Below are 13,802 nucleotides of genomic sequence, written 5' to 3' on the forward strand. Positions count from 1 at the left end.
CTCTCATGGTAAGTAACTAGTACAAAATCTACACTCTAAACATACCAAATATAGAAATATCTATGGGTCGAAAAGATAAGTCCACTTCCCAAAAATTACTGGGATCCTCCTCTTGATAAATAGGTCCTTTAATCCGGGATCGTGCAGACTGAGACGTTCTCGGCCGAGAAATCATTTTCTCAGAATCCAGCTTCATCGAATTACATAAAATCCAACTTTATGAAGTGGAAACCACTACGAACTTCATTCCGATCCATCACGAACCAAAACCATCAATAAAAGGAAACATAACCTCCAGATCCAGTGAATTCTAATAGCGATAAATAAATAATGCACTGCCAAGAAATTCTTCTCCTTTAATTCCTCAGTTGTAGTTCCTCTTGCTACATTCAGTTTGCTCACATCTCGTGAAGGGCAACTTTCAATAAACACGAATCAACAGTCCTGACAACCAATAAAAACTTCATCAATAATGCCATTTTACGACTCTTTAGCACTAAATTTTTAAATCCATACACATAAATCAATGCTGTAACTCTATAGTTCCTCCAAATTCCATGCCCATTTTTATTACTCCTGCAGACTATTTTACTTCATAACAAAGCACTCAATTTCCTATCATGCATATTTATTACTAGCAATCCAAGTCTGAAAAAGTTCTTATAGCGTAACCGATTACACACTAGTCCTTATCTCTGCATGTCTGTACCGCAAGTCCTTGCGAGTGAGAATATTTAAAATTCTATGATCCAATCAGCTAGGTCTAGTGAGCTTCAATACTTTTCTCTGTTTTACTAATGGTTGCCTGCCCTAGCCCTGCCACAGTTGTCTATTACTCAGACTGGTTGACAAGATAGATTGATGCCCCCCCTCTTACTCGGCAGTCCGTTGCTTGGAAGGCCTGGTCACAATTGTATAATCTATCACATAGTATTTTTGTAAGCCTTTCTTTATTAATTAAAGGGCCACTCAACAGGTACTCCATGAACAATAATGCTATATTCTTTCATGCTATGCATAGCCGTTTAAAATTCTGCATTGTGGGGATCCTGATTAATAAAAGAACACATTTAGACCATATCAAAAATATCGGTTTTAGTATTGTGCCAAACATAAATAGGTATTGAGTTTAAGAATTATTAGTTAAAACCTGAGCTGAGGACTAGAACCCTGTGTCATCTCTTTTAACTGGTCCAAGTTCCAATTTTGAAATACAGCTGAGATTAAAATCAAATAATTAAAGCTGTTTTTTACTTTCTATAGTACTCAGACTTGCAAGTTTGCTTCCTCAGACTTTTACAAACAGTCGAGATTAAATTTCATACAAGACGGGTGACTAGACGGAAGATAAACCCAATATTTGTTACATAACTTTGACAAGTAAGGATAATATACCAATAATCTGTGTCGATTTACATGGTGAAAATTTAAACTGGATCGATGATATGCATATACCATTTGATGTTTGTTTTGTCAATTTTGAATGAACTATGTCCAACTTAATCAGAGTGTGCTTGTGCTCCCATTTTGAACATTTTACCTTATGATGCAATAGAATATGTTCAATTCATATCAAAGGTCTTAAGCAATTTGGATAAACACATTCTAGAGTTTGATGTCTGTAAAACCAGAGAGAGAGAAAAAAATGTAGCACTGAGTTTGGAAGCCATTTCAACATCCCATTGCCCTGTGACCTTGACCTGGCAACATGACTTTCATTCACAATCAAAACAGTCACATTTAGCTCAAGGGCAACAACATACCAAAGCATGCAATTGAAAGTAAAGAGAAAGCTCAGACATGATTTCAAATTCAGATTGCTCTGTGACCTTGACCTTGGTGATGTGACCTTAATCGATTTAAGATCACATTAACACATCTTCAGATTATGGACACTTTCATCCTATAAGTTCAGAAATCATTCCATGAAATGGAAGCAAAGTTATTCACAATATTTTGTGATAGATCAGAGCAGTTGCATAGATAGATTACCAAAACCAATATTTCTTCCTTTAGGACCATACAATTTTACTTGCTCTGAGGCAGCAAGTTTACAAACCATATCAAATCCTTTGTATCGTTTGTTTGTTATAAAGTACAATCATAAAAGTCATTATTACCGGTTACGAAACATATTTATTCTAATATTGCATTTAAATTTATTGATCTATCTTAACAACCTCAGAATCATGAAAGACGTCCGATGCATGTTTTAAATAATCTATAATGAATTGTTACACCCCAAGCTGAAATGTAAACAAGCATCATGATCTGAATGAATGTAGATTAATCAATTTGTATTTAACATGTTAAAATATTCTAATGCCAAATGAATGCAGGGTTTTCCCCCTTGTTGATTGTTTGCATTTCTATTCAGCCTGGACTACCAGTACGGAGCTCTTAATCCCTAAAACATCATAATAGTCTAGTTTGTTTTAAATTCTTTTGTTGGTATGGTTGAATACTTTGTAGATTTCTGACAAGAAGAAATTTTATAAACGCACAAATTTAAACAAACATCCCCCATCCCGAAGAAGAGCTATCCAATAAATTCTGTGCAAATATATCCTCAAATTTTCTGATAGGGGCCAAATGAATACTACTTAAACTTACTCTTGGCATTGATTTATATTTAATAACAATCTTGAATACACATGAGGGTAGTTCAATCGTTTTCTTACAAAATAATTTGAAGTAAAACGGCTCATAAAACAGCTAGCTCAAAGAACCAACTCATTAAACCTTAATAAAGAATTCAATAGTAAAATTATTTGAGTAGATAGATTGAGATTTTGAAGAAAAAGATTTTCATTCAAAAAGCAATTCTGGTAATTTAAGATGAACAAAAAAGAAAATCATGGTATTACTAAATGCAAACTGCCTTCTGTAAGCAGTCTTATCAAATATTACAAAATTAAAGTTTTTACTTTATAAATATACTCAGGCTTCATGACCATAAATTGAGAATAAACTTAAGTCAAATTTTCAAACTGAGCTAATCCATATGATGTTAACATTTTCATGTCGAGAAAATTCACGATGAGATTAGATTTTAATATGATTCAAAATGTCATTACTGTATTTGTGTAATATTTGTAACTAAACAAGTTTATATACAAAACTTCAGTTCTGACTTCAGTTTAATTTCATGCTATATTCACAAAGCCTGGTTTATATAAGTAAGCAATTTCTCCAGCTCTCAAAGAGCTTCCAATCTGAAGTTCTGGGGCAAATTTTACAAGACAAAGTCACCAAGTCTTAAATTGTATCTTCCAGTTATTAGTTTAAATGAATGAATTAAAACTTTTTTGAGGTTAAATTTTGAACATTTTCTTTTTACTACTTTGCATTGGAGTGAATGATCTTACAATGCAGGAAAATTTCAGTATGCAAAATTGGTTCAACTTGGAAGTTCTTCAATTGGTAAAACATGTGTAGATTTTTGTGTATATATATATTTCAACAATTTCAATATCTCCGGAGTGGACTGTATATACATTGTAATATTTCTGCTTAAATCTGCATTTATTACATTTTTCATGAGCATTGCCCTTTAACTCAAAATCACTGTGAAAACCTCGAAAAGTATAAGTGGCAATGTTGAATAGAATTGCTGCATCTGATTTTGAAAAAGGAAATAAATTTAAATCTCTATACAAGAGGAAAATTCAGAGAAAAAGAGATTTACATTTCAGAATCTGTGATATTCAGTCCATCAATAGAAGAAGGTGGTAAACAAACTTATCAAACTTTGACATATATACAAAAAAAATTTGAACTTGAGCACAGCCCTTCATCTAAAATAATAAATTATGCATGATATATCAAGTATCATTACAAGTTCTATCATAGAACAAAAACAATTACATGTATATAAAAAAGCAGATTGCTAGATATAGTATTCAAACTTTTATATAGATTGCAACAATCTATATAAAAGTTTGAAAACTATATACATTGTAACAAGGTTTTTTTAAATGTAGATTTTACAAAATGGCTATAATGATGTTCTTTGCTTGTTGTGTGCAGCAGGTTTTAGGTTCAAACCCTGAATTCTGCATGTACACCTTAGAAGGATTGATTGATTGTATCTTGTTTAACATCCCTCTCAAGAATTTTTCACTCAATAATGCATATGGAGACGTCACCAATACCGGTAAGGGGCTTCAAATTTAGGCCTTTGCTCGGTGCTTACGACCATTGAGGAGTGAAAAAGGACCTGTGACATTCACACCTGATGCCTCGAGTGTTTGGCGATGGAACTGTCACTATACCTATTTTAACAACTTTGGTCTGTCGCGGCCGGGATTTGAATCCTGACCTCTCACATGCGGGGTGAACATTCTACCTCTAAACCACCGCGGTGGTCACTTTAAAAGGAGTAATGTACGCTTTAAAAGGAAAAGCATGTACACTTTTAAAGGAGAAACTATGCTGTCAGAATAGGCTTACATTTCAAAACTCCCATTTCTTGTAATTTATGGAAGGGATTAATACATAATAATAATTTTATCATCCCCCTTTGCAGAGCCAACCAATGGTCAATTGGTGAATACCTACCAAAAATAAGAGGTTACAACTGTGAATTATAGCTAATTATTCAGTTTTTATACAAGTTTATGGGTTGCCCCACCCTGGAGTATTATTTTAGTTGACTGCAGTTGATGAAAAAATAACAAATGTCAATGCTACAGATCAGAAAATTACAAAGGCCAACATAGGGAAATAAGATTTTTTCACTCCAAATGGCCAACAAGGGATGTAACTTGTGGCAAAGTGTTGATATGTGTATCTAAGAGGGAGGGCAGCTAAATTATATGGCCATCATTCCACTTTAACCTTGATTTTCTCATATTCCAAATAATACTGAATGTGACTTCTATCATATGACTATATTGCATATACATGTATGCACAAGTTAGAATTTGACTCATATAATTTGAAAACAAGCAGACCTAAATTATTTGTCTGGCTATATTAAGCAAAATAAGAAACAAATATTTTTAATCTAAAGTACACTTATGAGCAAATTCTAATCCAGTTAAAAATTAAGATAAAATCAATCTGAATCACACTAATCTCAAATTTACCGCCACTAACATATCCTATAAAATATATAAAATCCTATAAAATATAACTGCTTTAAACAAAGACACTGCTATGACAGATGTAAAAATCAACCTGGAATAATATGCAGAGTATCTTCCCTTACACTACTTAAGTCTGATTAGTAGAGCTACCATCTTGATGGAGTCTTTTGATTACTGTCCGAGTTACCGTCTTGATGGAGTCTTCTGATTACTGTCCTTAAATGGCTTTACCCTCAAGCATATATGACTACCTTGTGATTATGAGAAAGAAGTGATTTTACAGGTTATTCTTATTTTAGCAAAGCAATGAGATTGTTCCTTCAAATGACAAAAATCATGTACCCATGATCTATTAACAGTTTCATAGAAGGCAGACAAAAACTGTAGCAGCTAGGAGTAATATAAATTTGATATAACAATTTACTCTACTTCTAGAAATGGCAGCCATATATTTGTCAAAATGAAATACCCATGTACAAAATCATGTGTCTCAATGTAGTCCAAATATTCTAAGAATTTCCCTGAATCACAAAAGCAGTAGATCATTAATAGTTTTTATTAAAGACAGAAAAAGACCATAAATTGCATAAGCTCTTCTGAATGAAAGCCAGTAAACCTAGCCCACAATAGAATCCTGTGGTTTTGTTTCTAATGAAACGATTTCATCATCATATGAATTAAAGAAAACAATTTCTGAGAATGATACGATGTATAGGTAAGAGTACAATGAACTTGGGAAACAATGTATTAGTGTTGCGTATTAGGACAGTGAAATGTGTGGAAAAAATGGTGAGGCACTAAACATTCACATTACAGTTATATGTACAGTGTAAAAAAAAAAAGCACAAGTGAAAAAAAAATAATCATAAAAAATGTTAGTTGAGATCAGGCTTACTTACATTTGTCAATTTCAGTTTGAGCTAGAAAGAGGTAGAAAATAATGTAAAAAGAGGAGTAACTCTCTCTGGGTTGTTGAAATACCTGTTCCGGAGTGTACATGAACTTGTTTGCTTTTTAAATTAGCTAACACCCCAACCAATTTAAATCATTTGTTGAACCCGGCGCCACTGATATTGGGTGTACCAAACAGGTAATTGAAACGTTCAACAGTGAACCTGCAACAATCGACGCAGCAAGGGAATTCTTTTCAGGATTATTCTAATTAACACTGACGGTCTAATTGACAAATCAATGGTCTTCACACAAATCAACAGCAATATTGATTTCATTGACTGGCAACTTGGCATACTTCAAATTCTTTAATTGTTGCATTTGTGCTTGGATATTTGAACTGCAGAATGAAAATATATGTATACTAATTAATTTGGTATTTTATGTACATACATTAATTGTTAATCATGCGTGAATTCAGTTAATCTACAATATAGTACACAGAATGAAAGTAACCAGAAAAAACTTTTAGGAAATATAAACAAAGAAATGAAAAGAAAAGAAAAAAAGAATTCTGCAGTAAACATACTGAGACTATAAATGATTTATCAGGACACATGTCCCCCACCCCATTGTAGAAAGTGATGTAGAAGCAAAGGTTCACAACTTTTTGTAGAAATTCAGGCCAAACTAAATAACATACTGAATAAATTAAGTGGTATTTTTAGTGAGACATAAATCTAGCAATTTTTCCATAAATTATGGGTTTATATATTTAGCTAGAACTAATTTTAGCAACTTTATAATTCCAAGAAATATAACTATTACCTATGAAAGGGAATAAATATTACCAATATTCAATTTTAGCAATCTCAGCACTGTCGATAATAATGCCAAAATCAAATCCTTGCTAAAAATCCTGCTTATATGGTATCCAAATGAATTTTAAGTACAGTGCAGCAACTTATGCAAAGAAATGGTTATTTTCTAAATTCATCCGAGACCTACAAATCAAATTTTATGCTGATTCCTCAAAACATAATCTAGACAAGAGGCATATGGGTCACAACCGGGACCCTCACCTAAGCAGTCTCATGTGATCTGATGATCCGCGCCTGTCAACTTGACGTGATCCGACTCTTCGGATCAAGTTACTGTAGTAATAATATATATATACTTACTTTTCTCTTATATTTCTTTTGAAATTGAGATTGCTTTCATCACAGACAATGAATACACATTTGTTGCAAACTAGTTTGATCCATTTTTTTAGTACCACCTATCCACGTAATCATTACCAAATATGGAGTGTCGTCAAGGTCAATGGGTGCATTGGCTGTTCTATTTAATGTAATGAATGGGTCAACAATATGATATTATAGTACTTAGATATAGTCTTTATCTTAAAAAAAAATACTTAAAAATATAAATGTAAACAATAAAATGTCTTTCTTTGTTGTTTCATCGGGTGATGAAGGTATCAATCATTGCAGAAAAAATTGCTTAACCCGCTAACGCATGCTACCTTCATCACCTGATAAAACAGCAAAGAAAGTATTTTATCGTTTAAATAAAAACCCTTGTGGTTCTTCTGAATAAGATTTGTCAGTAATTTTTCTGTATATTCCAATGTAAAACTTCAAACTTCTCCTGTGGCCTAAATCAGACTCCACAAGTCATGATAGGGACAAAACCGAATTTATACACTAGTAGCTGTAATACCATAGTCCTCTCGGAGTTTTAACACATGAATGTCAGAGTTCAAAATCTGGGAGAAGAACATAACAACTCAAGTGAGCTTTTCTGATCAAAGGCTGGACCGGGAATCGATCCCAGCACTACTAGTCCGGTGCTCTAACCACTGAGCTACCCAGGCTGATATCCATGGTCTTGTATAGCTGTAACTACTACATTCCTCCCTCCTTTAATTTGTCTTCGCCCTCAAAGACACACAACTCAGATTCTTTTCACTTCTAGCATGACAATTAACCTGCAGTGCAGGGGTAGTCAACAGCACCAACTGTAGTATAGGAGGGGAGAAATTTTTGGGCTGGATCAGGAATCGAACCCAGGACCCCTGCAGTACTAGTCACTCAGGTGCTTTAACCACTGAGCTACCCAGGCCAATATCCAGTCTGTATATATAGCTCTAGCTGCAGAACTGTAGCTCTCTCAGAGAAAATGTCCGGACAGATCAGAGATCAGATCTGTCCCAATACTTCTTCAGAGAACTACAGTTCAGCAGCTACATGTAATATAGTTCTAACTACTACACGCTTTTAAACCTGGTCATTTAATCTCACACACTTTAACCTGGTCATTTAATCTCACACACTTTAACCTGGTCATTTAATCTCACACACTTTAACCTGGTCATTTAATCTCACACACTTTAACCTGTTGGTCATTTAATCTCACACACTTTAACCTGGTCATTTAATCTCACACACTTTAACCTGGTCATTTAATCTCACATATCTTAACCTGGTTATTTAATCTCATATACTTTAACCTGGTCATTTAATCTCACACACTTTAACCTGGTCATTTAATCTCACACACTTTAACCTGTTGGTCATTTAATCTCACACACTTTAACCTGTTGGTCATTTAATCTCTCGCACACAGTAAATCATTTGCAACATCCAAAAATCTTCCCTTGAGTCATATTCACTAATAACACAGTAGCCAGATGCACAACGTTTTGAATATGTACCAGTATTCATGCATGGCCCCTTTGATTTTGAAAGGGACATTACTCATGTATTCCCTTATCTAGATATTTATAAGCATGATCACATCCAAAAATTTTTTAATGCAGCACCCCAAGCATGACTGGAAGCATGCTATGCTGCATTTTAGTGAAGAGTTGAACTTGTACACTGAAAAAGTTATAGTTACTTTGGGATGAACTTGCAACTGGCAGCCCCTTCCCTTCCATACCATCAATCACAAAGAAAAAAGAAAAAACAACTGGGACTTCAGAATACAAAATTTTTCATGGTGAATTAGTGACAATTCTAAGTATATTGTGCTGTTGATTGATATTTAAAAAAAAAACATAATGTTAAAATTACATGTATTATCTATTATGCATACAAAAGTAATGTACATGTTCTAAACAAAATTTGTCTTACAGCAAGTGCATGTTTTGTTCATGCTGAATGTGTGGGTATTAACATGCATTAGAAATATAATATAGAAACAAAAAGGCTTTGGTGAATTTATACAGTCAGTATGTACATGCAGTTATATATACACTGTAATATGTATTCATGTGTCTATACCTGTGTAGTATCCATAATGTTCCAGATGCTTGCGCATAAAACTGTCATAAGGATTCTGAAATGGAAAGAAAATAACATAATTATCTAATTTAAACAATATTTAATTCGATTTTGAATGGGATTGGGCAGGATACATGTAAATATAATTGTCTGACTAGTATGTATAATGAGGATCATGCAAAATGTTTCCATTCATACAATTATGTGAGAGCATGAGCTGCGACGCTTTACGCCAACATACTTAATGAGGTGTGTTAGCTCTTCATGAAAAGTATGCCATACACAGGATTTGCTCACCGAAAATTCTGTCAGACCAGTAGTAAGTGACCAAGCATTTCATTGTTCAGACTGAATTTCAAAAACTCTGCATGTAAATTTATTACATTTTCTTAAAGTGACCTTGACATTGTCAAATGACCTTGGTCTAGGATTATGATACATGCTCTGGTCACAACCTTGATACAATATAAATGTAACATGACATGTTTGATATGTGTCATTTATGAATCTACAACAGATATAATACATGTTGGGTTATTTCTCATAGAAATTTTCTTTACTAATCTAACTGACAAGAATATTTAGAAGACCAACGTATCTAAAACAAATCTTGTTGCTAACCTTGTGATTTCGATTCTAGTCAATATTGAAAATTTGTATACAAGGTGTTTTTCATAAGAGTTTGAAATTTTAAAGACTGAATGTATCACTGCATGGTCTCTATGTGGTTTAGGGTTTCATAAATAAAATGATATCCTTCGAAAGAAGATTTAAAGGTATGTAAACGGAGCTTATATTGACAAAGCAGTCAAGGTGAAACCTTTTATGTTAAGTCTCAAAGGCAGAGAAGCAGAGAATATCAAAGTCTTTAAATATCGACATGTTCTATACAGGTGGCTAAAATAAATTTATTCAGTGCAAGAACACAAACAATTTCATTTCCAAGAGTCAATGATTGTTATTCACAAATCCAACAAGGAAAGAGTAGAGGAAGTACATCCCCAAGTAAACATTCTATATTATATTAATCATGGGGTTTCCACAGGTATTTGATATTAAATTGAATCAAATACTGCAATATCTGTTAATCAAGTCTTTCCAATATTTCAAATTCTATATTGTCTAATATAAACAAATCTCACGTTAAAAGGGTTCAATATAATTTTATGAAATGCGCATGAAAAGCTCATGTATAGATAAGGCAATATTTCATTGTTGTAATGTGTATTTGAAATTTGTTTACTTATTATACCCATATATATGTGAATATATTATTACACCTGTCTACATTTATATGCGGATGTTTACTTCGGAACTTGATCGTAGCTGCTTTATGGGTCACTATGTGCTGTATACAAACCCTTGAATTTACTTGTACAACACCTGTTGAAACTGAAAGACCTATAAAACTTGGCTCTTCTGAATGTACAGTGTTGTCTTATCTTATCATTATACGATCGAATAATTCTGCACTTTCTAATTGGTTGAGATTTAACAACCTAGGAAAAATAAAATGTTATATTCACCTGCATGTTAATTTGGGGTGAATAAAACATTTCACCAACATTGGTCATTCAATGTAAACTTTCATCTCTATAAATCTACTCACTTTTAACTATCTTTCTCTATAATCTTTTTTCTATGATGAACTGGAGTAACAATCAATTTGAGTAACAATCGTTGAGAATTATAGTAACTTCAAAATTAATCTAAAAATGACCGATCAGGTATCATTGGTAAGCTCTTAAGGTTTTGTAGCTGGTTTTCATGTTTTCAATTATTTAGTCAAATAATAAACAAAACTTTCATTTAAGTCAGTGTTTGAAATAACTGCACCCGACCACCCAAGACACATAAATTTTTCAGTGGGCGAACACATTTCTTTGTAAAGACGCCCAATCGGACGTGTTAAAATTTCCCCTAAATAAAATCTAGATGTATCAAATCTACTTATCATATCAGCAACAAAGTTGTAACAAGCCAAGGGGCTTTATAAAATTATATATGATTGGGATAAAAGTTTATGGGAACCAAGTCCTATAGTCACATAATCACTTTAAAATCAATTAGAAGATAGTTATTGATAGAAGTAATTTCAAAATGGCAGTTATTTTCTCAGGGCTAGGTCTTTGGCAGGGTTCACAATTTTTACAAACAGTCAGCCCTGCATGTCTATAGTTAATTTTACAACAAGTTTCAAACACTGTTAAGCAGGTCCTGCAGTTTAGCAGTGTATTCAAAGATGGCCGACCAAGTGTTGGTTTGTGGGCTCTATATAGTAGCCAGTTTTGATATTTTGAATTATTATAGGATTAAACATTCTTTTTGAAGAATTTATCAATGCGTAAACTACGGACATTTTACTCACAAACTGAATAAACTGCGAATAGTTTCCCTGCACTATGTTTTTTGTTTTCAGGAGCGTATGAATACATCACGTTTACAGCTTTATTTATGTGTATAAACTCTCGTTCAGCTTATTGTAATAAATAACAATGGAATTATTCAATCATTTGATAAAACAATTACTGACATTTTTGAAGTTGATATTATGCTTTTAGCTTAAGTATCTAAGAAGTTTAATGTTCAATGAGACCAGAGGGCTAAATGGAAAATATTATACAATCTCCGGTACTTAATTAAAACATCAGACACATCAATAATTCAATGTATTTCTATTTTGAAAAGTCTTGTACTGTATGGTCGCTGTGTTACATGTATATCAAAGGATGGAAAATGAAGGTATAAATATTTTTGTACATATATAACCAAGATCAAGAAACAACTATAAATTGGTTTAAAATAAGAAGTAGGCTTAATGAATTAGGAAACTGGTTTTGGAAAGGATATTAATAATGAAAAAGGAAAGGGCAAAAATTTACCCTTTGTGGTGTAATAGGGTACCATATAAAGTAATTGATTTTAAGAGGGAGTTAAGTCCAAACCCTTACTCCTTGCAGCCACCTTGTTAAAGAATTGATTAAAGAACCCAATCAGGTTGTGGTAAATGAATAGAATTCCACTTTAAAAACAAGATCAAGATTTGGTGATTGTATTATCTACAACATATCTGAATTGCTTTGCTTCTTGTACCTGGTAACATTAACATTCCCTAGCATTACCTATACACAGATAAAACAGTCAATAGTCAATCAATGACAAGGCATGCTAAAGCCGTTAGCGGTTCAAGAAAATCTTACACAGATATTTGCTTTAGACTTGACTTTTGCTTTTTATATCTTAACAAGCATTTGCAATTGTAGAACCTCATGTAATTTAGTGAATTCCATTTTACTTTGGTCTGTATGATGTTAACTCTGCTATTACATGTACATTTTAGCAAGTCATATATTATAAGTTGACATTCAAAGAAAATTATATTTATGAAGACATCAGACACATATCATATATTATCAGCAATGTACAGTGATGTTTACATGATCACAAAAACACTGTGATCGAGATTAAACATAATTAAATTATGTAAATATGCAAGTTCCTTGGAAGTTAATTTTAAAGTATAAATGAATGATGAGCTTGGATTTGTACAACCAGCTTGAATACACTAAATACCTGTCCAACTAATAATTCTTTCAAAGGAAAAACTCTGGGGGGAAAACCAAACAGGCAAACACCATTATCAGTGTATGCCTAGTCCATGACCACTTAAATCTACACTTACCAGATCAAATTGAAATTCACTGTCAGAATTCCACATAGTGAAACTATTGGCATAGTTTCTAATCAGGTCAAATAGCCAATACACACCCAGGCATAAGTTTGGCAATGATTGACGGAGTACAACTAGTTTCCCTAATTAAAATTGCCATTTAAGACTATAGGCCTTACTGATCAAGCTTTTCCTAAGGTCCTTTGAATCAAATCGCTTGTCACAAACACATTTTTTTGATTATCCCTTACTTACACTAAATTCTAAATCATAATCAGTTAAAATAACACACTGTGCGATTTCTAATACTTCTAGTTTAAATCCCCGCTAAATGCTACTTGGATTATTCATTATCAAGAACCAACGTGCTCTATTTTGAGTTAGTGACTATTTACACCAAAAGACGCCACCATACGCAAGAAAGTAAACCAGTAAATTGATTTATACCTCCTCTTAATGGTTAAGAAATGAGTTTTCTTCACAGTAAATTTTCATTGAAAATGTACAATTCATCTACCGATAGTGTATTTTGAAATAATATGTGTTAAATGGTCTTATAAAATATTGCGCTGCAGACGATGTTGTCATGCACAAATCTCGCTACTCATGGAAAGATGTAATCGACCAAGGAGTGCCGAATGATCTAGCAACCCCGCAGAAAATATTAACTTTTGGCTTTTAAAATATATATATATATGATTATCATGTTATAATTCAAAAACTATACCCAGCAATATTTTCATTTTTTCGAATCTTAATTGATATTTTTCAATATTGATTATTAAAAACAAATGCTCGTTTTACTTTCTTTTTCTGGTTGGACGCCATATTGGGAAGAAGTCCAACATGGTAAGAGATAAATAT

At 32.9% G+C, this 13,802-nt stretch overlaps 1 protein-coding gene across 23 annotated transcripts in view; it reads right to left on the reverse strand.

Moving 5' to 3' along the window:
* Positions 1 to 13,541, reverse strand: part of LOC125682998 (cytosolic carboxypeptidase 2-like) — a 71,609-nt gene extending 58,068 nt beyond the window's left edge. For 19 of the 23 annotated variants that reach the window (XM_056140482.1, XM_056140466.1, XM_056140464.1 and 16 more), the window contains exon 1: positions 46 to 5,945. In XM_056140482.1, the coding sequence (XP_055996457.1) occupies positions 46 to 196 (151 nt within the window). In that variant the 5' untranslated portion in view covers positions 197 to 5,945. Of the gene's footprint in view, positions 1 to 45; positions 5,946 to 5,989; positions 6,011 to 9,268; positions 9,324 to 12,950 lie in introns of those variants that run through there. The other 4 variants (XM_056140471.1, XM_056140470.1, XM_056140462.1 and 1 more) reach the window with 3 other exon arrangements.
* Positions 13,542 to 13,802: the final 261 nt, after the last annotated feature.

Source organism: Ostrea edulis, chromosome 6 (assembly GCF_947568905.1).
Source record: "Ostrea edulis chromosome 6, xbOstEdul1.1, whole genome shotgun sequence".
NCBI lineage: Eukaryota > Metazoa > Mollusca > Bivalvia > Ostreida > Ostreidae > Ostrea > Ostrea edulis.